General features: G+C 41.2%; 1 protein-coding gene across 6 annotated transcripts in view; it reads right to left on the reverse strand.

Annotated features, from left to right (window-relative positions):
• Positions 1-25,550, reverse strand: part of ralgapa2 (Ral GTPase activating protein catalytic subunit alpha 2) — a 554,472-nt gene that overhangs the window by 164,522 nt on the left and 364,400 nt on the right. For 4 of the 6 annotated variants that reach the window (XR_005942422.1, XR_005942420.1, XR_005942421.1 and 1 more), the window contains exon 38: positions 13,913-14,040. Coding sequence is in view for 3 of the 6 variants with exons in the window: in XM_041183014.1 (XP_041038948.1) it covers positions 13,913-14,040 (128 nt within the window). In the remaining 3 variants the exon portion in view is untranslated. Of the gene's footprint in view, positions 1-13,912; positions 14,041-23,880; positions 25,172-25,550 lie in introns of those variants that run through there. The other 2 variants (XM_041183016.1, XM_041183015.1) reach the window with 2 other exon arrangements.

The following is a 25,550-nucleotide window of genomic DNA, read 5'->3' on the forward strand; positions in this document are numbered from 1 at the left end:
TAATGTCCAATTTGATGCCAAAGGGAAGTGGTTAGATTCTCACTTGTGAGAGACAGTCATTGCCCGGCACTCGGTGGCACGAATGTTATTTGCACTTATGATTGCAATCGTGAATGTTGTTCAGGTCTTGTTGCATATTGGCACAAACTACTTTTGTATCTGAGGGTAGGGAAACAGAGTTAACGTTTTAAGTCCATATGAGTCTTCTTCAGAGCTGAGTTCTATCAGCTCTGAAGTAGTAATATGGACTTGAAACATTAACTGTTTCTCTATTCTCAGATGCTGTCAGACCTGAGTTTTTCCAGCATTTTCTGCTTTTATTTGATTTCCAGCATCTGCAGTATTTTACATTTATCTGTATCTGAGTTGTGAATGATACTGATCATTGCGTATTCATCAGCGAACATCTCCACTTCTGACCTTATGATTGAAAGAAGGTCATTGATGATGCAGCTGATGAGGGCTGGGCCTAGGACTATTCTGTAACACCCTTCAAACTGAAGGCCAATGTACAGTAGCAACGCATAAGCCAAATTTCTGTCAGGTCCACAATCTCAGACTCATCCAGGCTGCCCGTGAAGGTAAACATGTTCTGAGGGAGAAAGTCAGAGGTAGGTTGCAGAAATTAGCTCCTGGTGAACAAGATAGAAGTGATCACTATGAAAGAAGGGTGAAGCTGTTCAGATTGCTGCTTTGGTAAGACAACGTCTGGTGTAGTGGCTGGCTTGGAGGATACCTAAGGTCTGCGGCTATGCCCAGGAGGAACTTAAGCACAGAAAACTGCAAACGAATTGGTGTCAAATGGGCTGAAGAATCAAAGTGGCACGTGATAGAGGCAAGGCAAGTTTTGTCAGATGAGAAAAAAACGACAGAAGTTGAAGCTGGGGATAAGGAGCTCAAGCCCAGATTTCAACTCTCTGTGTTGTAACTTCACATAAACAAACTCATGAGGCAAAGTGATCTATTTTGTCAATTTCAAACATTTTTGTGAAGTAGCCTGAATGTATTCAATTCAAGTAGAAGCATTCTTCACAAAGATAAAAGTAAATATGAATTCTTTTGATTAGCAGCACACTAACGTACTGTGCAGTTCAATGGATTCCAGTTCTCACTTTGCTACAAGAGCCTATATGGCACTTTCTACCATCATCATAGAGCAGCATTAATATTGAAGCTGTGACAGAAACAGCAGTTCTGCTTCTTGTTCTCATTTATCAAAGGGCTTCAAAAAGAGGCACATAATGTTTAAAAAGGAACGAAATACAAGGTACATCAGTGATAACTAGCAAATGCACACATTGTAAATGCAAACATGGCCAGATGATCTATTTGCATCATGATTCATTCCTGGGCTAAAAATACGATATAGGATCAAAATCCACAAAAGCGGAAATAACTGTCTTCATAAACCCATATAAGACCACCTAAAAGCTCTGCCTTGCGTGACTTATTACAGTGAAGAACAGATTAAAGATATTGATTCCTGCCTGGAGATAGGACTCGGTAGGAGGACAGGGGTAAGCAGCACAAGCAGCTTGCTAAACTATTGATCCTCCTTGACAGCAAACCAGTACTACAAAAATGAAGGTCAGCACATTTTTATAAAAGTAATACTGGCTTCTGGAGTGCTCGCTGGGGTGTACTCTGATAAGTGTGACTTGCCCCAACTCCAGTCTAAAAATCTACAAGCCATCATGTAATTATTGCTTGACAATGCTTGACATTGTACGTGTGTATGGCAACTTAAATCTTTAACCTCTCACTGGGCAAGTAACAGGTGGTGACCAGAGATGGCACTATTAGTCAAAACTGATTATTCTGCTTTCAGCAATGAGCTGCAATGTCACAGAAACTGTATGAGGTATAATGTTTATATTTTATCAGTTTCATACTTTTTTGTGCAAAGGCGTTTGTAGTGTAATTGTTTCAGTCAACATCATTTTTCACACTAGTAAAATAGCATTCTGATGATTTGTACAGAACACAGGACTTTTAAATAAAAACAAAAAACTGCGGATGCTGGAAATCCAAAACAAAAACAGAATTACCTGGAATAACTCAGCAGGTCTGGCAGCATCGGCGGAGAAGAAGAGTTGACGTTTCGAGTCCTCATGACCCTTCAACAGAACTAGGTGAATCCAAGGAGAGGGGTGAAATATAAGAGTGGTTTAAGGTGGCGGGGGGGGGGGGGGGGGGGGGGGGGGGGGTGTGTGGGGAAGAAGTGGAGGGGGGTGGTGTGGTTGTAGGGACAAGCAAGCAGTGATAGGAGCAGATCATCAAAAGATGTCACAGACAAAAGAACACAGAGGTGTTGAAGTTGGTGATATTATCTAAACGAATGTGCTAATTAAGAATGGATGGTAGGGCACTCAAGGTTTAGCTCTAGTGGGGATGGGGGGAGCATAAAAGATTTAAAAATATTTAAAAATAATGGAAATAGGTGGGAAAAGAAAAATCTATATAAATTATTGGAAAAAACAAAAGGAAGGGGGAAGAAACAGAAAGGGAATGGGGATGAAGAAGAGAGTTCAAGACCTAAAGTTGTTGAATTCAATATTCAGTCCGGAAGGCTGTAAAGTGCCTAGTCGGAAGATGAGGTGCTGTTCCTCCAGCTTGGTTGGGCTTCACTGGAACAATGCAGCAAGCCAAGGACAGACATGTGGGCAAGAGAGCAGGGTGGAGTGTTACGCTCTTGCAGAACACCTGTGGTCTGTCCGCAAGAATGACCCAAATCTCCCTGTCGCTTGCCATTTTAACACTCCACCCTGCTCTCTTGCCCACATGTCTGTCCTTGGTTTGCTGCATTGTTCCAGTGATGCCCAACGCAAACTGGAGGAACAGCACCTCATCTTCCGACTAGGCACTTTACAGCCTTCCAGACTGAATATTGAATTCAACAACTTTAGGTCTTGAGCTCCCTTTTCCATCCCCACCCCCGTTCTGTTTCTTCCCCCTTCCTTTTGTTTTTTCCAATAATTTATATAGATTTTTCTTTTCCCACCTATTTCCATTATTTTTAAATATTTTTAAATCTTTTATGCTCCCCCCACCCCCACTAGAGCTGTACCTTGAGTGTCCTACCATCCATTCTTAATTAGCACATTCGTTTAGATAATATCACCAACTTCAACACCTGTGTTCTTTTGTTCTTTTGTCTGTGACATCTTTTGATGATCTGCTCCTATCACTGCTTGCTTGTCCCTACATCCACACCACCCCCCCAGCCCCCACACACCTTAAACCAGCTTATATTTCACCCCTCTCCTTGTATTCACCTAGTTCTGTTGAAGGGTCATGAGGACTCGAAACGTCAACTCTCTTCTTCTCCGCCGATGCTGCCAGACCTGCTGAGTTTTTCCAGGTAATTCTGTTTTTGTACAGGACTTTTAAAACTCTCCTTCCTACTTGCAAATTTGAAATTTGCAGGAAAAGATCCCCCTTACCAGAATTAGGATGCCTCATGGGATGAAATTTCCTCAATCCAACTTTGTGAAATTTAGCCTGTATTCTATGCCGATCTTGCCATCAGCTATTTATGGCAAAATTTCTTTACAAACTGGTCAGCATACAGCCGAATGTAATAAGCATGCAAGTGTAACCAGCACATCAGTGTAAACTTTTGGAGCTTGAGAAAAATAAGAACATATACCCTTATATCATTTATGTTTTGAAAATTAAATTTTGAAATTATCAAATTATAATTTATGTGGGTTAAGCTGAGCATTTTTTAAGAAAGTGAAATTGCAAAAGCATTTCTGTTCGTTATTAACACATTCTGATGTCATATAAAACATTCAAAGATATACAAAATAAGCTGAAATAAAAAAGGCTTGATACAAACAAAAATAGTGACTTTGGGTTATTAAGTGCGTATTTATATCTGTTTGGAATTGCTGTCAATGTGGGAAAATTTCACTCTCTTGTCCATTGTATAGAGTTGGGCCTATGTTAATAAGTTAAGTGGAACTTAAGTAGATGTTGCTCTGGAACTGTGCAAATGATTGCAGATATTTGTGTACCACCATGGCCAGAATTTGAGAGAGCGAGTCATGTTTTAGAGTAAAACCTTAATAATAAACAAGGCGTAAATTCACTCTTTTGTCATAGTTGCTCTGAAACTTTCCAGGAAATTCCCAGTCGTTGGGTGAATATCAATATTTGTCGAGCAAGTTTTAACACTTGTCATGAAGCTATGCCGCTTTATTTTTGAAAAGATGAATTTTCAACTTCCAATTGACAGGAACTTTTGCAACTTGAGCCAAGTCACAGCAAACTGCTTAAAATGCAGGCCACATTCCAAGGTGAAGGTGAGAAACAAAATCACCCTCGGTGGGGTGGGGTGGGGGGTATGAGACAAGAGAGACATTTCCTATAACCCAACCCAGACACCCATCGAAACGCATAACTATCTAAGGAATGAACAGTAAAAATGTAACGCACTGGATATTGAAACAATGGCTGCCACAGACAGGCACACCCAAAACCTCTTGGAATACATGACGGGTGAAGTATTTCAACGCAAGGATGCTCAGCCACTAGAGAGAGATTGCAAGTGACTCAGGCTGCGAGCTGTCCTCTCTTTCTTTTGAAACAAGCATGTCACCCAGTTCGAGAAACCAACTCTACCACAAGCCTACCAACGAACCGAGATCTCATAATAATTGCAACATCTACATTTGATCACATCCAAGAACGCGGCTAACCTAAATCAGCTGTAGTGTTTAAAATCTATGCTTCAAGAACAATCAAAGGACACTTAACCATGTAACCATGCGGTTTTTAGGGAGGTGATGGCTCTACTCCAAGTTCATCCCAAACTTCCACACTGTAGCTGCCCCACTGACAGACCTACTCCAGAAAAAAGCAAAAGTAGTACGGACCAATAAATGCCAGGCAGCTTTCGAGAAGCTGAAAGCCATTTTAATAAATGACCCAATGCTGGCAGATCCAGACTTTAGCCAAACATTTAAAGTAGCCATTGATGCTAGTGACCTCGGTGTAGGGGCTGTCCTCCTTCAGGAGGGTGAATCAAGAATAGATAGACCAATTGGATATTTCTCCAAAAAAAAACTGAACAAACATCAGAAACTGTATTCCACTGTAGATAAAGAAACCCCAGGTTTATTACTGCCTCTCAAACACTTGCCATAAATGGATAAAGAGAGGTCACAGTCTAAACCAACCACAACATTTTGACCTTCATAGAGAAATTCAAAACTCAGAATGTAATGCGATTCTGTGGGAGTTTGTTTTGCCAAACATGTCACTTAAAAATCACCCATATTACAGGGAGATCGAATGTGATTGTGGACGCCCTGTCCGGAACTTAGACCCAGTTAGAATGAATGGGGTAATCCAGACCAGGGCTAAGAGAGTGAATAGGGGTGAATGTGTTTTTTTTTGTTGTTTTGTGTTTTTTTACCTTATAATGAAATGAGAATGAATCTCATTTCATTTTTTGTGATAGGGAGTGTCATGAGGCTATGCCTCTTTATTTTTGAAAATACAATTTTTCAACTCTCTACTGTACATAGCTTCCTAGTAAATCTGTATATAATCTTATCTTCAAATAGAGAACCCACATTATTCTTTCGCAAATCCTTGTGTATGATTGGTAGGTTGACATCAAACACAAGAACATAACAAGGATAAGCTTCCTTGCCAGGGCGGAACAACTATCTCAGAAGACTCATGGCCTTGCGTCAGGTAGTGGCAGACATTTGAAGGTTGCTGGAACAAGACTGTTGATTGTATATTAATTGTGTTTAATTCTTTACAAGTGCTGGGCATTAACTGGGAATTCATTTGTGTGCTTAAGTACGTACATGTGATGTGCATCTCTGCACCAAGTGAAAAGTGAATGCTGATTAAATAAAACTAAGAGTGGAAAGAAGATTTTGGGTTCCACGGTCATTTTTTTTATACCAACAGGCTTTCTGGGCTGTAGCACAGCTGATTGTAAATTGTTGGAAAGAGGGGCTAGGCATTGCTGCTGCAGCCTGGAACCAGGGGCCCAGGGCCCAAAGGAGAGGAAAGAGAAAGTCTGCCTGCAAGGGAGGACTGGTGTGTTGCTGACTCCCCGTATTGGGAGGGGGAGAGGAGGAGAAGGCGGAGGAAGCAACAACCAGTAGAAATAACATCTGCTCTGAGGAGAGAGAGAAATAACAATAAAACTTAAATCAAGAGGTGAGTGCTTGCGGTACTTTTGCTAAGGACTGTTGCTGCAGGATGTGGGGAACAATGGAGACAGACTGGGAGATTGTGAGGTGGGTTGTGTGTGCGCTGCTGCAAATTGCCTAAGCTGTGCATGTTAATAAACCCCACCCTCCCTCCTTGCCTAGCTCAGGGCAACTGGAGCTGCCAGGGTGAAGATTTTCTTTAATCTCATTGTTAAAACCTGGTGGAGGACTGTGCTTGGATAGTTCTGGCTGTCCTACAGACATCTCCTCCCCCTATCAGGAAAGCCACCAGAGACTTTGACAATCTGCAAAGTGCACTCCTGCATCAACCACCCTTTAACCATCCTCTTTCCGTCTCTCTATCTTTGAGGAGATCATTTTGACCTGCAGTCTCCTCAGCAATTGCTATTGTTATCCAAGGGAGGAGCCCACTTTTCCATCTGATTCTAGGGATGGGCGTGTTTTCATTTTCCCTTGGTGCATGTCTGTGCGGCCCAAGCATGTCATCAAACTGGGGACTTGGGGTGGGTGTGCCTTGCTAAACTCCAATGGCAACTCCATCTTTGCCAATGGCAGGGTCTGCTAGGACGTATGTGGGAGTAGCTGCCTCTCCTACTCCCCCTGCTCCTATAGCCCCATCACCATTAATGCTAACCACCAAAAAGCATGGGGTGAAGAGCTATATTAATTCTAACATGACGATCGAGGCATGAGAGGCCGGGGCTGGGTTTGTTGGCCTCTCAGCCATTGTCATCGCCTCAAAAATGTATGGGAAGGCTGTGTTCTTACTGAAGACCAATTGGGCGGTACACCAAGCCCTCTAGGTGGGTCACGTAGGGAGGTGGGGCATGTTTGAAAGGACTGTCCTGCCTCCTTGGCAGCACAAACCACCCTGGCAGCTGAGGATGGCACTGCAACACCACCCCCCACTTCACCATCTGAACCCTTGGGCATGTAGTCAGCATCGAGCATGGGTGTGGAGTCTACATGGCAAAAAGCCAAGAACATCGAAGCGAGCCCCCTAGACAATGCAAACTGACCTGCAAGCAGACCAGTATGCGTTCCAGTGCCCTTGAGCAAACCCACATGTCCCTGTGCCTGCGAGTAGCTTAGGTTGCGATTCTCCCAAGTACACCTGAGTCTGGGGTCGTGCCCACTTTGTGGTACTTGTAAATCCTAAGGCCAGGCTCAGGGCCGGACACCTCATCTGACATAGAAGTCTCCTTCCCTCCAAATTCCTTGAGGAAAAGGTGCCACTCCTCATGCACGAGGGGAAGAGTTGTCCTTCCATGGGTGGATCCTACACCCAATCCCACTACCACAGACTCTTGACAGAGCCTGCTCCTGCCTGGGGCTGGGGTGTGGGACAGAGACACAGAACAGAGAGTTAAACAGCTGGTGTGGATGCTGCTTCCCCCATTATCTTGTGGATTCTCCGGCGAGCCATGTTAGGTCTACCAGGCTGGTGTGTTTTAGTTGAAACTAAGCCCCTCAAAAACATTACCCGTGTAAAAGCTGACCCATTAAAATTTTATTGCCTAAAAGATTGGTCTCAAAAATTCAACTTTTACATGAGTAAATAAAGTAATTTTAAAAAAATGTTTTCATGGGATGTGGTTGTCGCTGGCTAGGTCAGCATTTGTTGTCAAGTCCTAATTGTCCTTGAGAAGATGGTGGGGTGTTGCCTTCTTGAACAGCTCCAGTTCATTTGGTGTAGGGACACCCAGTGTTGTTAGGGACCTCCAGGATTTTGACCCAGTGAGAGTGAAGGAATGGTGATATAATTCCAAGTTAGGATGGTGTGTGGCTTGGAGGGAACTTGACTTCTGTTTGGTTTTTATTATGGGTAGGAAGGAGAGGACAGGGAAAAAATGAAGCTTACGAGAAGGGCCCCTTCAAACCCATCTAAGAGATGTCTAAGGTTCTGCATTGCTTCTTACGAGTTCAGGAACTCTTGAAATTGCTAGATAACAAAAATCATTTCATGCAATTTCATGAACATGTCTAAAAAAATTCAAAAGACTTAATAAAGGCTAATGATTACTCAGAGATTACAATTTCTCTTCACAAGACATTTCTAATTCCTAGGAATGAACATAAAAGAACTAACGTATGTTTTATACGTATTCCTATATGTGGAGGATCACACATCATGTGCGTCAGCATCAAAACATTTTAAAACTCTCATTTTTTTCTGACCTCCAAAAGCTGGGATGACTTGGATTATTATTCACTGGGATGTGGAGCATTGTAAGTTATGTATATTTTTTTTTGAGAAATTTTTACAAGGTCATTTTTCACTGGCAGGCCAAAATATTTGGAGAAGGCTTTGTTAAATGATTATTAGTTTGTGTATTAATTCAAATTTCATGACATTAGGAAAATACCATCAACTCAACTTAAGTGAACAGATTAGCATTTTAAAAAGCCAATGTTAGAAAAATGTTGGCGTGATTACTAAAACAGGAGACATTTTCACTAAAATTCAGATGAAAATATGATCCCAAATTAACTTTTTCCTAAGCTCACATTAGCCACACTTTGTAAAAATATGTTCAAGAATGTGAAATGCTATTATTCTTTTATATGCTTCCTGTAGCTGAGGGGACAGATAATCTACTGTCCAACCTTCACCAATACTTGGTTTCTGCTGACCGACTTGCAGCTGAACAGCAACCAATTAATAATGATTCACGTGATTTCTTCTGTCCTCAACCTATATGTGGACAGGCTCCCCACATTTAACCCAGCAGTTTACCTCACTAAAATGTGTGAATCAAATCTGTTTCTTTCCATTCCTCGACATTTGGCCCATCAAAGCACTGTACTATCACATTCAGTACTCTCAGCATGAACACACAACAGAATTTACTGAGTCCCTTCCTCTCTTATTTTCCCCCTTCAAAGTTTGTATAGATAAGTATGTTTGCAGCCAGTTCATGTATGTGCTGTACAACTTTTTCTTTTCTAGTGTAATCCTCTACTGCAAGTTGATGGTAGTAAATACATGTTTGTTGTGCAGGAACTTCAACATTAAAAGTACACAGCAGATAAGAACGTGCAAATTTATGACAAGTAGATTATTCAGTTAATAGGAAATGATTATTCATATGGAAACAGTATTTGTGTTCTGGTTCTTCTGTAGAACTGGCTGCAGAATTCAGTGCTTTCTGATGGCCAGTGCCAAATGTTGCACCTGCTTTCCTATGATAATAGTTCAGATGCTTGAGTTCTGCCACTGGGGATCCAACCTCAAGCCTTTGGTTCAGGAACAAAAGCAGGCGCATTCCCTGATGGACCTTGCTCTTGGATGGCAGTGCACAATAAATGCCGCTCAGCAGACTGTGACAGCATGTGGTTGCACTTGTGTCTGATGTGGGACCTGTAGCGGGAATTTCCAAATGCTATCGTCTCCACAGCAGCTTCATTCTAATTTATATCTTTATATTGTGCTTAGAAGGAACCACCAACATAAAATTCAAGAGAAATCTAATTAGATCATATAAATATAGAATGATAACAGATGTTTCAGTTTTAATAATTTATATGTAAGACATGCCATAGTAAAGCAGCTGAACAGACTGACAATTTAAAAAGAACTTAAGAGTAACAATCTCACTGCTAATAATTCAAATGACATGCCACTTGTAAATCCTTTTTTATACAGCCTGTGTTAATTACTAAACCATGTTGTACAACAAAATCAAACAAGTGAAAAAACAATTCCAGATATCCCCTAACAGTAAAGAACAACATTATGCCTTCACTTAAAGGTTGGCTAGAATAGATTTTTTTGCAGGAGCCTTCACTGATGTTTTGAACTATTTTGCCACTTTCAATACTTATGTCAAATGTATGCAGCATCTTTTTTTTTCAAAACAACCTTCTGTTCTAAGTAGACACATTCCAGTTGTTTTAGTTCATAAAGTGCTGAATTAAACAGAACTTAATGCTGAACAGGAGCAAAATCAATACTAGGACTAGTGCTTTAAGGGTTACAAATTGATTAAAATATTTCTCTCCAACCCAAGATACAAGGGATTATTACCATTTTAAAATTACAAACTTTATAACTGTTGTCCTCAGATAAATAACTGGTTTTAACTATTGTCATAAATGCAACTGATCAGTGGTAGAATGGGTACAATAGTGCTTGCACTCTTACACTGCTATTATAAACTTGGCAGAAGAGGTTTTTAAAGCTTTGTGTACTTCTAGGTGACCACAAAATGCAAAAGGTTTAGTATAAAATGCTTGACCATACATCAGTGAGGTTTGCAATGTACCTGTAGTTTGCACTGAAAGACACAATCTTGCATAAGTAGCTATATGATTCAGCTACAGTATAAATGCCAGTGAATAGCCAATTAAAAATGTTCATATTTGAAAGGCACACACCCACACACATAGCTTAGTAGGCCTGTTTCAATCAAATTTAAACAATTGGGAAAAGAAAAGCAGAAAACCAGGTCTGCTCTTCACAATTCATTGAAATGAAATTTCACTGGAATAAAAACACGTGTATGCATAATGTGAAGCTATATCTTCTGCTTGATGCGATATAAAAAAAAGTATTTAAGCTTCACTGCAACAAGTTTCTTCTTCTATTTGACTCAAAAGCATTGTGGTGCTAATTATTACACTGATTAGTTGGGACTTGTTTCCTAAAGACTCATTGTATCTGAACAAACAAAATCTTTTCCAAAGCATCAATTTCGTGTTACCTTCATTATGATTACAAGAAGCTAAAACAATGAAGATTCAGCATAAAGGAAGTAACTTATTTACATTGTATATTTGAGAACTACTAAATAGCTACCATAGCGGAATTTCTTTTACAAGAAAATTATATTTACTATAGATTTGCAAAATTGATTTGGCTATTGCAAACTTAGATCTGCATTGTCCACTTAATATACTTTACAAATGCAACCTTCTGGTGTTATGCTTGATTAAAAACAAAAACAGATCTATATCCCCATAATTTTAACAATGGTCGACACTGTCTTTTTGACCAAATGACTGCAAAGCACACCCTAGGCTAAACAAAGAGCAACGAACCTTTAGGTTGCTGTGGTAACACATCCTCTGATATTGTCCTCCACTCAGCTGGAGTATTCACTGCTAGTAGGCATTGTGCCTTATCAGATTTCTTCTGCAACCTGCTGGTTGCACAGTGCAATCTTTTTCCTCCCACCTCTCTCCAATTGAGATGCAAATTAATCTCCTCTGCTGATTAAATTCTCCTTAATCTGACTGTCAAGTGCAGATGTAATCGGAGTTTACAGTTCTAGCAATAAAAGCTGTCAGAATGAGGGAGTGTTTTATTCACAGACGGATTATGAAAAGGGCAAGGTATACCGTACAGAATTTGTTTACTGAACTCGACTAATCTACAAGTAGATGTCAAAAACTGCCCTATGTGTGTACTGTACAGGGGTTATTTAATTTTCTGTGCTTAAATTCTTCCTTTGGATTTTTTGATAGGCAGACTATGTGTAACACAGTCCTTCATACAGTGTGTTGCATTACACAGTAAATAAAGTAGTCAGTAGATGTTCAAGAGTATCTCTGGTGTAATGAAATGATTCTTAAGAGTTCCACTACTAAGACAGTATCAAAATGGCCCATTATTCTTTCCATTAATTATTTCAGTTCAATAAATTATTATTGGGAACTGAGTTTCAGTCAAGCCCAGGAACGTACATGTTGCCCTCAGTAAATATATTAGCTTCAACCATGTATTTCTTTTCACTTTCAGTCATTACCCACACCCCCCACCCCCATGAACATGTTTACAGGGTCATTTTCTGATCAACTCAGGAGACAATGCAAATTATCAAATGCAAGTCCTTAGAGCATCAACAAGTAGTTTTTAAAATATTAGCAGAGATCCGTAAAACATTTGTGGTGCAATTAGTATCTTTATTGCAACTGTTTTTTTTTTAAAGACCCTATCCCATGTCATTCCATTCTTCCCATACCATAACCATCCCATTCTTTCATCCCTCTCAGATCACTCCCATTCCATTCCCCATCCCACAACTTCTTCCTAAGCCATCCTCTATCCATCCGTCCCATCTTCACTGCATACCTCCCACACCAGGCCATTCCCCACTCCATGCTATTTGCAGTCTCACCATTCTCCCCCACCCCGAAACTGACCCCATCCTCCCCATCATGCCATTCCCATCCCTCCCAATCCCTCACCACTTAATCCCTCTAGTCAGGGTAACTTCATTGTTGGGTTACCTTCCAACCCACAAAACATTTGCGTTGAAATTAGTACCTTTATTGTAACAGTATTTCTTTAAATTCCCACCCCACGTCATTCCGGCCTTCCCATGCCACACCCATCCCATTTCTTACATCCCCTCATATCATCCCATCCCTTCTTCCCATTCTATCCTGATCCCCTATTATATACCTTCCTTACACCACCCCACGTTATCCTCCCTCTCTCCCAAGCTGTCCCAAACCCCTCCCCACTCTTGTAGAGTGCTTTATGTTTGGTGATCTTGTTCTGCACCTGTGAGATGTGTTAATTAGATACACTATACCCTCTCCAGTCCAAAATTCTTAGGACCAAGTCATTTCTGGATTTTGGAATCTTCTGGATTATAGAATAACATTAGAATATCTAACCACAAATGTGTAAACCAGAAAGCGCTGTAGATATAAACATTTACTTGATACATAGGATAGTGATAAAACATTATAAAGCAGTAATAAAAATTGTTTTACTTATCCAAAGACTGTATATTCCATGTTTCTGCTCCCAAAGTACCGTATTAAAATAATGCCGATGACATCGAGGGTCTGTTCAAACAATTCCTGGACAAGTGATGTTTGCGATCAATAGGTTTCTGGACTGGAGATGTTTCAATGTATTTTAAAACTTTACTGTGACATTTGGATACTGAATGTACCCAGGCACTGCCCACCAAATAAATGCACCATCAAACACAATGCTTAAGTTGACCAATCAAAACAGTCTCGACAGACAAAAACTGGGACAAAAACAGAAAATGCTGGAAAAACCCAGCAGGCCAAACGGCATCTGTGGAGAGAAAGACAAGAGTTAACATTTCAAGTCTGTATGAGTCTTCTTCAGAGGCGAGTCATACGGACTTAATTCTGTCTTTCTCTACACAGATACTGTCAGATTAGCTGAGTTTTTCCAGCATTTTTTCTTTTTGTTTCAGATTTTCAGAAGTATTTTACTTTTGGACAAAAACTGGGTATCATTATAGATTTGTTTTCATTTTCAGAACATTCATAAGTGTATGATACTGTTGCTGAACTCTGTGATATGTGATTGATACAGAGCTGGTGCCACCTTCAAACAGGATATAGAAAACCTTTTCCATTAGTCAATTTTATAACATAAACAACAATTTTATAATTGGCTTTATCATAACCAAAACATAAACGATCAGCAAAGGGGCACACAATCGAATAAATTAAAACAATGAGATCTTAATATCTAAGATTTGAATAGTCATAGGATGATGCCAGAATCAGTGTAAGAAATGTGATGTTCAAATTACTGAATGATTTAAGTCTACTTTGATTGGTTGACATAGAATGAAGAATGAATAAGTAGCCACATGTCAGTGGCCATCATTCCAACAGGAATGTCATTATTTGACCAGCAAAGTGAACTAAATAAGATTTGTGGAAATAAACAAAGCTTTCATGAAGAGCATACTGTATCAGAAGGAAAAGGATACAAGCTCTGGTAGAGGGGAATGAGCGACTTCACAGCTCGACTGGCATTGATGCCTGTGGCACGGACGAGACTTGGCAGAAGTTTTTCATTCACAATGGCTCCGTCAAAGAGAGGACCAAAAAATGGGACCTGAAACATATTGAACACCTTAACAGTTAAAACGCTGTACACAGTTAAATGCTCATTCTTACATCAAGAAATTTAAGTTCATTACTGACTGCAACACACAATTTCTAACATTCATCAGACTTGTATTCTGCAAGAGTACACAAAAGCAAGCACAAATCAGGAAAGGACAAATTGCCTCATCAAGCCAATTCATTCTATGTATGTTACCTATAAGTCATGCTAGAACATTGATAATATTTAAAATAAGAATCTATAATATGTATAACAGCAGAGATTTAGACCATTAAATGTAAGAGACTTAACCTGCAGTTCAAACGCCTGTTGCTGTTTTTAGGAAGATTAGTTTTGTGGTGTAGTTAACATATTTAAATAGGGCTTTGAGCAGGGAAAAGGTGGCAAGAGTTGGCAGCTCCCTGTTATGTACCCTTCTCCAGTATTCTTTGAGTCAGGAGCATTCTCCCAGCCACTGATGTCTTTAGCATCCCCTCTGCCAATCATGGCGCCTCTCTCTCTCTCTATATACAACCCCCCACCATCACCTCAGATGTCATCCCTTCCCCAATCCTATCGCTATGTCCAAATTCAGCAATGCCCCCAACCCACCATTGTGGTGCCCAAACTTCCCCTACTGTCTCAATGTCTGACCAGCAACTCCCTCCCCATTGCCACCCTCAAGAAAGGAGTTTAGAAAAGATCGAGTACTGGTTGAAACTCCAGGCACTAAAGGTTGGATTTTATGTTTCCGTGCCAATAGGTTTGAAGGCAGGGGAGGGGCTCGTAAAATCCAGCAGGGGGCCTTCCTGCTGCCTAACTGTCCACACCCAACCGGTCTGAAATTTTACATAGGGTGGGGGAGACATCAGATGGCGCGCCAGCCTATTGGCCATTTAAGGGCCTCATCCTGCCACCACTGGTATTTTACTTGCAGCGGGGGTAGTCCCACACCATGTAAGAAGCCTGGCAGTTTTAGTTGGTATCGGGTGGTTGTGGGGTAACCTCCTCCTGGCGCCCCGTGGGCCTATTGGCGGTACCTTCTCCTCCACCCAAAGTCATTCTCTCTTTAACCCCTCCCCCTGGCTTCTTGAACCCAGCTCCCCATCCTCCTACCCCCAAAATTAACTGGGCTCCATGGCATGGTGTGATTGCCTAAGTCCCAGCAGTGGCCACCACACCAGCAGGCACTGCTGGGACTGCAAAGCTGCCAGTCATCTGATTGGCCAGCAACTTTCTAAACTGGCATTTCTCCTGAGAAAGGGGCGGAAGTCTCATCTTAAAGCAATTAATGCTGCTCCCAGTGTTAAATTGCTGCAGGACAGCCACCAGGGTTGTGGACCTCCAACTCCATGTATAAGTTCACCTGCAGCCAAAAACGTAAGTGAACCCCGTAATTCTTGAAACAGGATATGATACAGCGTAAGTCTATAATGTACATGAACTCAGTTATAATCATGGCATTATAACTTTTTGAAAACATTATGCTCACAAATTTAGTTGGATATAAGAATAATATGGAAAATCAAACGCGAAATATGGCCGAGGTTGATGACCCCAGTATTTAGCAACTTGCGTTTCAACAGCACAGTTAATGTGGTAAAGCATTCCCAGGCATTTCACAGGAACATTACCAAAGGTTGACACCAAGTCAGATAAAGAAGCATTAAGACAGGTGACCAACAGTTCAAAGAGGTAGGATTTTTTTTAAAGGAGGTTTCAATCTCACTCTTAGTTCCTGAAACTCAGCCTTCAGGACCTCATCCCTTTTTCTGCCAATGTCATTGGTGCTGATATGGACCACGACCTCTGATTGTTCACCGTCTCCCGTCAGAATGTCCTGGAGCTGCTCAGTGACACCCTTGACCAGAAAGGCAACATACTATCCTAGAGTCAAGTCTACAGCTGCAGAAGCGCCTGTCTGTTCCCTTCACTATTGAATCCCCGACCACTATTGCTCTCCCACCCTTCTTCCTCCCCCACCCTTACAGCTGAGCCACCCTGGTGCCATGGACTTGGCTCTACATGTACTCACCAGTACTTAGAACAGGTCATTGAGCAGTTTTCATTTAGGAAGTGATGACTGGGATCCATTCCATTCTGGATGTTGATCCTAGAGCTCCAAATAGAATCATTCTTATTTGGCCTACAGTACTCCAGTTTCTGCCAAAATCTTCACCATGTCCCCAAAAACCTTGATAGGTCCCCATGATCCCATCAAAATAGTGGATGTTTACTTGGGGGAAGAGACCAGCAGGCTCATATTATTATAATTAATAAAAAAAATTTAGTGATAATTTACTGGTTACAGGAACACATGATCAGGAGTAGGTCATTCAACCTCTCAAAGCCTGTTCAGCCATGATCTAATTCATTGATGGATCTGCATCTTAACTCCATCTGCCTGCCTTGGTTCCATAATCCTTAACCTCCTTGTCAAACAAAAATCACAGTTTGGAAATTTTCATTTCACTGACCTAGCCTCAACAGTTTTTTTTGTGGGGGAGGAAATTCAGATTTCCACTACCAATAGTTGTTTGGTAGTACAGAACTTGAGTACTCCTGGAGAAAAGAGACATTTTTGTTCAAGCTTTCGTTTTGCACTCATCAGGATAATTTGCCAAGAACACCAAATGTAAAGGGAACGACAATTTATACTGTATGAGAAGAGGATACTCAGTGGTTGGCAAGTTGACTCTGATTGGTATAGGTGTTTTCATGGAGAATGCACCAGTTGATAGTGACTGACAGTTCACTTCCAAGCATTGTTTGAAATTCAAACCAGGCAGCTTGCATGTATGGTTCCTTGTTCCTTTTTTCAACAATTTCCACTACCTTTTGTGCGAAGAAATACTTTGACATGTTGTACATAAACAAAAGGTGGGAATGAATGATACTCCATTATTGATTATATTTAAGATTGGGATAGATACAATTTTTAGTCTTTCAGGGAATGAAGGAATATGAGCAGTGGGCAGGAAAGTGGAGTTGAAGCCTAAGATTAGCCATGATTCTACTCAATAGTGGAGCAGGCTCAACAGGCCATGTGGTCTACTACTGCTCCTATCTCATGTGTTCTTGTGTGATATAATACCTGAATGGTCTGGCTCTAATTTTATGCCCCCTTGTTCTGGATTCCTCCACCAGAAAAAATAATTTCATCTACCCTCTCAATTTCTTTTATCACCTTAGTTAGATAACCACTTAATGACAGTGCTTAAGTGAACACAAGTCTAGTCTATGCAAATAGCTCTCATTATTTAACCCTTTGCACCCAACTGTCATTCTGGTCAATCAATGCTACAACCAAGGCCAATATATCCTTGCTGATGTGCGATGCCCACAACTGAATGCAGTACTCTTAAATGGGGTCTAACAAGAACTCTAACAAGATAATTTCTACCCTTTTGCTTTCAGTTCCTTCAAGATAAAGGGCAACATTCCATTAGTCTTTTAATGATTTCTGTACTGAACCCCTAAATCATTTTCCTAACTTCTTGTCATTTAGAAAATACTCTGATCTACCTTTCTTCAGTACAAAGTAGAAGACCTCACTTTATTTTGAATGCCATCTGCCATTGTTTTCCCTACTTACTTATCTACGATGTCCTTTCGCAACTTTTTATTCCCATCTCCACTCTCTACTGTGCCACCTAAATTGGTGTCATTAGCAAACTTGGATATACGGGTTCCCTGTTCCTTCATTCATTTATAAGTAGAGTGAAAAACTGAGCCCCCCCGTACAGGTGCCTGAGGAACACCAATAGGTACACCCTGCGAGTTGGGAGAGCAGACCCATTATCTCTACCCTGTCTCAAACCTCTCAACTTATTCCCTACCCGTTCCTGGTCTCAATTTTGTTAAGTCTCTTATGTGAATCCTTTTTGAATGTCTTCCAGAAGTCCATATAAATAACACCCATAGACAGTTCCTTATTTACTACATTAGTTACCTCCTCAAAAAATTCAACTAGGCTTGTTAGACATGACTTACCCATTACAAATCAATGTTGGCTCTTTGTGCTCAGTTCAAATTTGCCTAAGCGTTCAGCCACTCTGCCCCTAAGAGTATCATAATTCGTCCACAACAGATACTAGTCTTTATCATTTCTCAGTTTGTCCCTTTTATCTTTCTTATAGTGTAGTGACTGCAATTTTCAATCCAAGCAATTCTTGAAATAGGCGAGCTTTGAAAGGTATGACTAGAGTATTAGAATTTCCTTGCCTACTTCTTTTAATAACCTGGGATGGTACCCATTAGAACATGGAGATTTGTCTAGCTTTATTTCCTTTGTTACCTTTAGGCTTGACTATTCCAATGCATTCTTAGCTGGTCTCCCATATTTTACCCTCTGTAAACTTGAGTGAATCTAAAATGCTGTTGCCTGTGTCCTAACTTGCATCAAGTCCCATTCACTTATTACCCCTGTGATCATTGACCTACACTGGCTCCTGGTCAAGCAAGCCATGGTTTTAAAATTCTCATCCTGGTTTTCAAATCCCTCCATAGCCTCATCCCTCCCTATCTCTCTGATCTCCTCCAGCCCCACAACCCTCAGATACCTGAGCCCATCAAATTCTGGCCTGTACAGCATTCCCAATTTTAACTCCTCCACCAATGGCAGCCATGCCGTCAGCTGCCGAGATATTACACTCTAGAACTCCAACTCTACATTTCTTCACCTCCCTACCTTGCTTTCTTCCTTCAAGACACTTTTTAAAATCTAGCTCTTTGACCCAGCTTTTCGTCATCTGACCTAATATTCCCATACATGGCCTGGCGTCATATTTTGTTTTATAAGGCTCTTGTGAAACGCCTTGGGACTTTTTTTTATATATGATAAAAGTGTTATTCTTTAGTCTCATTTTTTCTTCAACACCTTTTCTTAAGTTTAAGTTCCTCCTCAGCCACTTTATCCTCCTAATTTACAATGAAGGCCAGTACAAAATAAGTATTTAGCAAGTCTATTTCCTGATTTTCAATTGCAATATCACTTGCTTTTGTTTTTAAGGACCTCATTTGACCCTTAGCCACACTCTTCCTCTGAATACACTTGTAAAAAAACCTTCATTATTGTCCATTATATCCTTCACAATTTCTCATATTTCCTTTTCCATTTCATATTATATCTTTGTTTCATCTTACTGTTCTTTGTAACTGAAAAAGTTTTGTCTTTTAATTTTATAATATTGCTTGCTGGTTGTTGAAAATATTCCATCTTTGTCAGCTGGATTGAAGTACAAGTCTCCTCTCTGGAGTGAAAGGAAAGCCTAAGGGCTTGATTACCTGGTCAGAACTTGAAGGGCATACTGGTCGAGTCATTTCGCCTGGGCTTGACCTTGCAAGGAGCTGAACTTCACTGTAATATCAAACCAGTTTTACAAAGTGCTCGGTCGGGTCTGTTAAGCACTTTTCAAACAGAAACAAAAACAGAATTACCTGGAAAAACTCAGCAGGTCTGGCAGCATCGGCGGAGAAGAAAAGAGTTGACGTTTCGAGTCCTCATGACCCTTCGAAAGAACTTGAGTTCGAGTCCAAGAAAGAGTTGAGATATAAGCTGGTTTAAGGTGTGTGTGTGGGGGGCAGAGAGAGAGAGAGAGAGAGAGGGAGAGAAGTGGAGTGGGGGTGTGGTTGTAGGGACAAACAAGCAGTGATAGAAGCAGATCATCAAAAGATGTCAACAACAGTAGTACAAAAGAACACATTGGTTTAGATAATATCTTTAACTTTAACGCCTATTTGCTAATTAAGAATGGATGGTAGGGCACTCAAGGTACAGCTCTAGTGGGGGTGGGGAGAGCATAAAAGATTTTTAAAAAATTTAAAAAAAAAAAATTTTTTTTTAAAAAATAATGGAAATAGGTGGGAAAAGGAAAATCTTTATAATTTATTGGAAAAAAAAAGGAAGGGGGAAACAGAAAGGGGGTGGGGATGGGGGAGGGAGCTCACGACCTAAAGTTGTTGAATTCAATATTCAGTCCGGAAGGCTGTAAAGCGCCTAGTCGGAAGATGAGGTGTTGTTCCTCCAGTTTGCGTTGGGCTTCACTGGAACAATGCAGCAAGCCAAGGACAGACATGTGGGCAAGAGAGCAGGGTGGAGTGTTAAAATGGCAAGCGACAGGGAGGTTTGGGTCATTCTTGCGGACAGACCGCAGGTGTTCTGCAAAGCGGTCGCCCAGTTTACGTTTGGTCTCTCCAATGTAAAGGAGACCACATTGGGAGCAACGAATGCAGTAGACTAAGTTGGGGGAAATGCAAGTGAAATGCTGCTTCACTTGAAAGGAGTGTTTGGGTCCTTGGACGGTGAGGAGAGAAGAAGTGAAGGGGCAGGTGTTGCATCTTTTGCGTGGGCATGGGGTGGTGCCATAGGAGGGGGTTGAGGAGTAGGGGGTGATGGAGGAGCGGACCAGGGTGTCCCGGAGGGAGCGATCCCTACAGAATGCCAATGGGGGGGGTGAAGGGAAGATGTGTTTGGTGGTGGCATCATGCTGGAGTTGGCGGAAATGGCGGAGGATGATCCTTTGAATGCGGAGACTGGTGGGGTGATAAGTGAGGACAAGGGGGACCCTATCATGTTTCTGGGAGGGAGGAGAAGGCGTGAGGGCGGATGCGCGGGGGATGGGCCGGACACGGTTGAGGGCCCTGTCAACGACTGTGGGTGGAAAACCTCGGTTAAGGAAGAAGGAGGACATGTCAGAGGAACTGTTTTTGAAGGTTGCATCATCGGAACAGATGCAACGGAGGCGAAGGAACTGAGAGAATGGGATGGAGTCCTTACAGGACGCGGGGTGTGAGGAGCTGTAGTCGAGATAGCTGTGGGAGTCGGTGGGTTTGTAATGGATATTGGTGGACAGTCTATCACCAGAGATTGAGACAGAGAGGTCAAGGAAGGGAAGTGTCAGAGATGGACCACATGAAAATGATGGAGGGGTGGAGATTGGAAGCAAAATTAATAAATTTTTCCAAGTCCCGACGAGAGCATGAAGCGGCACTGAAGTAATCATCGATGTACCGGAGAAAGAGTTGTGGAAGGGGGCCAGAGTAGGACTGGAACAAGGAATGTTCCACATACCCCATAAAGAGACAAGCATAGCTGGGGCCCATGCGGGTACCCATAGCCACACCTTTTATTTGGAGGAAGTGAGAGGAGTTGAAGGAGAAATTGTTCAGCGTGAGAACAAGTTCAGCCAGACGGAGGAGAGTAGTGGTGGATGGGGATTGTTCGGGCCTCTGTTCGAGGAAGAAGCTATTAATTTTGCTTCCAATCTCCACCCCTCCATCATTTTCACGTGGTCCATCTCTGACACTTCCCTTCCCTTCCTTGAGCTTTCTGTCTCAATCTCTGATGATAGACTGTCCACCAATATCCATTACAAACCCACCGACTCCCACAGCTATCTCGACTACAGCTCCTCACACCCCGCTTCCTGTAAGGACTCCATCCCATTCTCTCAGTTCCTTCGCCTCCGTCGCATCTGTTCCGATGATGCTACCTTCAAAAACAGTTCCTCTGACATGTCCTCCTCCTTCCTTAACCGAGGTTTTCCACCCACGGTCGTTGACAGGGCCCTCAACCGTGTCCGGCCCATCTCCCGCGCATCCACCCTCACGCCTTCTCCTCCCTCCCAGAAACATGATAGGGTCCCCCTTGTCCTCACTTATCACCCCACCAGTCTCCGCATTCAAAGGATCATCCTCCGCCATTTCCGCCAACTCCAGCATGATGCCACCACCAAACACATCTTCCCTTCACCCCCCTTATCGGCATTCCGTAGGGATCGCTCCCTCCGGGACACCCTGGTCCGCTCCTCCATCACCCCCTACTCCTCAACCCCCTCCTATGGCACCACCCCATGCCCACGCAAAAGATGCAACACCTGCCCCTTCACTTCCTCTCTCCTCACCGTCCAAGGACCCAAACACTCCTTTCAAGTGAAGCGGCATTTCACTTGCATTTCCCCCAACTTTGTTTACTGCATTCATTGCTCCCAATGTGGTCTCCTTTACATTGGAGAGACCAAACGTAAACTGGGTGACCACTTTGCAGAACACCTGCGGTCTGTCCGCAAGAATGACCCAAACCTCCCTGTCGCTTGCCATTTTAACACTCCACCCTGCTCTCTTGCCCACATGTCTGTCCTTGGCTTGCTGCATTGTTCCAGTGAAGCCCAACGCAAACTGGAGGAACAACACCTCATCTTCCGACTAGGCGCTTTACAGCCTTCCGGACTGAATATTGAATTCAACAACTTTAGGTCGTGAGCTCCCTCCCCCATCCCCTTTCTGTTTCCCCCTTCCTTTTTTTTTCCAATAAATTATAAAGATTTTCCTTTTCCCACCTATTTCCATTATTTAAAAAAAATTTTTAAAAAAATCTTTTATGCTCTCCCCACCCCCACTAGAGCTATACCTTGAGTGCCCTACCATCCATTCTTAATTAGCACATTGGTTTAGATAATATCACCAACTTTAACTTTACACCTATGTGTTCTTTTGTACTATTGTTGTTGACATCTTTTGATGATCTGCTTCTATCACTGCTTGTTTGTCCCTACAACCACACCCCCACTCCACTTCTCTCTCTCTCTCTCTCTCTCTCTCTCCACCCCCCACGCACACACCTTAAACCAGCTTATACTTCAACTCTTTCTTGGACTCGAACTCAAGTTCCGTCGAAGGGTCATGAGGACTTGAAACGTCAACTCTTTTCTTCTCCGCCAATGCTGCCAGACCTGCTGAGTTTTTCCAGGTAATTCTGTTTTTGTTTTGGATTTCCAGCATCCGCAGTTTTTTTGTTTTTAACTTTTCAAACAGAGTTGCTTTGAAAGTCCAAATGCTCCTGTCTGTGCTCTCAATGTGTAAAAAAGTTGGGAAGGGGACTCTGCAAGTCTGTAAACTCTCTCCTGGGTGGAAGAATTCCAATCTGATCTGGGCAATACAAATGAGATATTGTCTGATACTGGAGCGACTGATTTCAGAATGGTAGCTGCAGTATAAATGCATCCTTAGTCTCACTGGTTTTGAAACAAATGGTTTTGTGTTCATGTCATAATTTTGCATTGTTTTCCTTTATTTTCTTCAATCCCTGCTATATTCCAACATGAGAACACTATGCTATCTTAACTGAAATTTCCTGGCATACAAGCAACAATGTAGCAGATGCACAGTCACAGCTGACATAAAGAAAAAGAAAAATAGCAGATAAAGTGATGAGTACCTATGCCTTTGGAAAAATCTGTTAGATACATTTTTTACTACACAAAGAAGAGTGCAGATTTTCCCACATGCATCACTGACTTTAAAATCAACTTAGGACTAAGAGAGGAAACAAAGTGAGAGAGGAATACAGTATTTTCCAAAAAGTAGCAACTGCTGCAACAGTTGTTTTGTTTGACTTAACTAATATAAAACTCTAGCGGAAAAATTTATATGATGCAGAGAGGCCACTAACTATTATCGGCATTTCAAACCACAAATTTTTCCATCTGGGCCTGGACTTACTGAACAAATAAATGCCGCCTATTATTCTTCTGTTGTGCAATTACTACCGGATGACTGCGACAGTCATTGAATAAGCAGACAAAAAGGAATAAAAAACTCTTGCACCCAGGGAATTCCTCTAATTAGAGTTGGGAGCAAATTTCAACAGGAATTCAGTTTTGTTCAACATCTGCATCTGACAGCTGTCTTTCCAAGCAGCTCTTGTCAATATAATTCTGGCAGGTTGTGACCAGAATATCCTGACTGAAACAAGTAAATTTTGATCAAATGAACACGTGTCTAAAATAAAACAATTGCAGCTTGCAAATTTCTATTCTGCATTTTCTACCAAGCAGTTTCACAGGCATCTTTTGATTCATAAATATTTAATTCATAAATTATAAGGTAGTCTCTGAGGTTACAGCTTATTCTCAGACTTCCTTACGAATACATTACTATGTGGCATCAACAGAATTATAGCAAAAGAGAATAGAGGGACAACTCCCTCCATTTGATATTACAGAATGGAACAAAACCAACTCCATACACACACCTATTCCCTTCTCTTGTACAAGAAATTGCATCCTGTTTTTGTTGAGAATAGATTTGAACCCAGATCTTGTGTGTCACACAATGGTAATCCTCCCTGCCAATTGTAGACAACAATATTGCTCCTGGTCAACGGTTATTTTGTGATACGTCTCATCATGTTAATAATGTATATGAGCTATAAATGTAGAAAATGATCATAAAACATTTCAAAAGTCAAATTTTGAATCAACTATGAAAATCACGCTAATACAACTGATTATTTTAACAAATGATACTTTGTAAGGTATGTGACCAAAATAGAAACTATCTTAAGTACTGAATATCGTAACTTTATTCTCAGAAATACAAATTTTTTTCCCTAAGAGATTGCTATCTGAGCAGCAACAACTTGCAGTTGCTCACTTGTGGTCCTATTTTTGTATGAAGAACTGAAAGGGGCATATGTAATAGTGATAACTCATTTGCAGGTTTAGACACACAAATTTGATATCAGCATTTGCTCTACAAATCTGGCAATATTGGCCAAATAGGACTGTGGAAGCATTAAACTGGTTACCAAATGGGTGAGAATTAATTTCACTTGACTAACTGAAAGCTAAATGGAACTGTGTCTCGGGGAACCCATGGTATGTCCCTAGTGATATTTTTAGTGCACTGAGCCTGTAAAACATTCTTGGTCCTATTCTACAGGCAGCTTTTGCTGTCATTGTTTTTAGCATCCTCCATACATCTGTGACGCGTGGAAACTATTTGTATTGACAGACTTTCTATTCTTCTTGAGTAAGGCCTTATTTGAGGCAGGATCGTGTTGCAGTTCATGATAATTGCATCACTTAATTAATGAAGACAAAAAAAAATGTGCAAATCAGTGCACGGTTGCCAAGCACCGAAAGAGGACAAAAAAAAGGCAGACATTTGTAACAAAAGTGAAAGCTATTTGATCAGAAAATTCTTCTATGATGTTAACATGCTCAATTTTAAAAAGACATTTCAGTTTAACATTTGTCCACGCATTGTGCCTCATGTATCAACAAACATCAGTTATACAAATAAGGAGCATGCTTGAAAGCTTGTCCACAACTATGTCTGTTTCCATGGATTCTGTAACCTGATAAAGGAAATCATTTGATTAAGAAATGCAATTTAAATGGCAGAGTCCATAAGAAGCACAATATGCATCATTCCTAACCAGTCTCTTCCTTTCAGCTTGGTGTCGACCTGGGATAAATCTCAGCACTTAGGCTGTAAAAATGCTTGTGAAAAGTTACTACAGGGTAAAGTTTTTTGTCTTTTTTGGGGAGTACAAAGACACATTTGGACTCCAGTCTGCTCATCTTATGATGTCCTCTATACCAGTGTTCAGGTCTTACTTTGAGTAACCCACTGAAGAAAGAGAATATCTCTCTCTCAAAAGCAAAGCGTGACAAGGTTTTCAAATTGGTCATATTAGATTATTGAAATCCTGTTTATTTAGTTAAGCTAATTTA

The sequence above is a fragment of the Carcharodon carcharias genome, chromosome 2 (assembly GCF_017639515.1).
Source record: "Carcharodon carcharias isolate sCarCar2 chromosome 2, sCarCar2.pri, whole genome shotgun sequence".
Classification (NCBI taxonomy): domain Eukaryota; kingdom Metazoa; phylum Chordata; class Chondrichthyes; order Lamniformes; family Lamnidae; genus Carcharodon; species Carcharodon carcharias.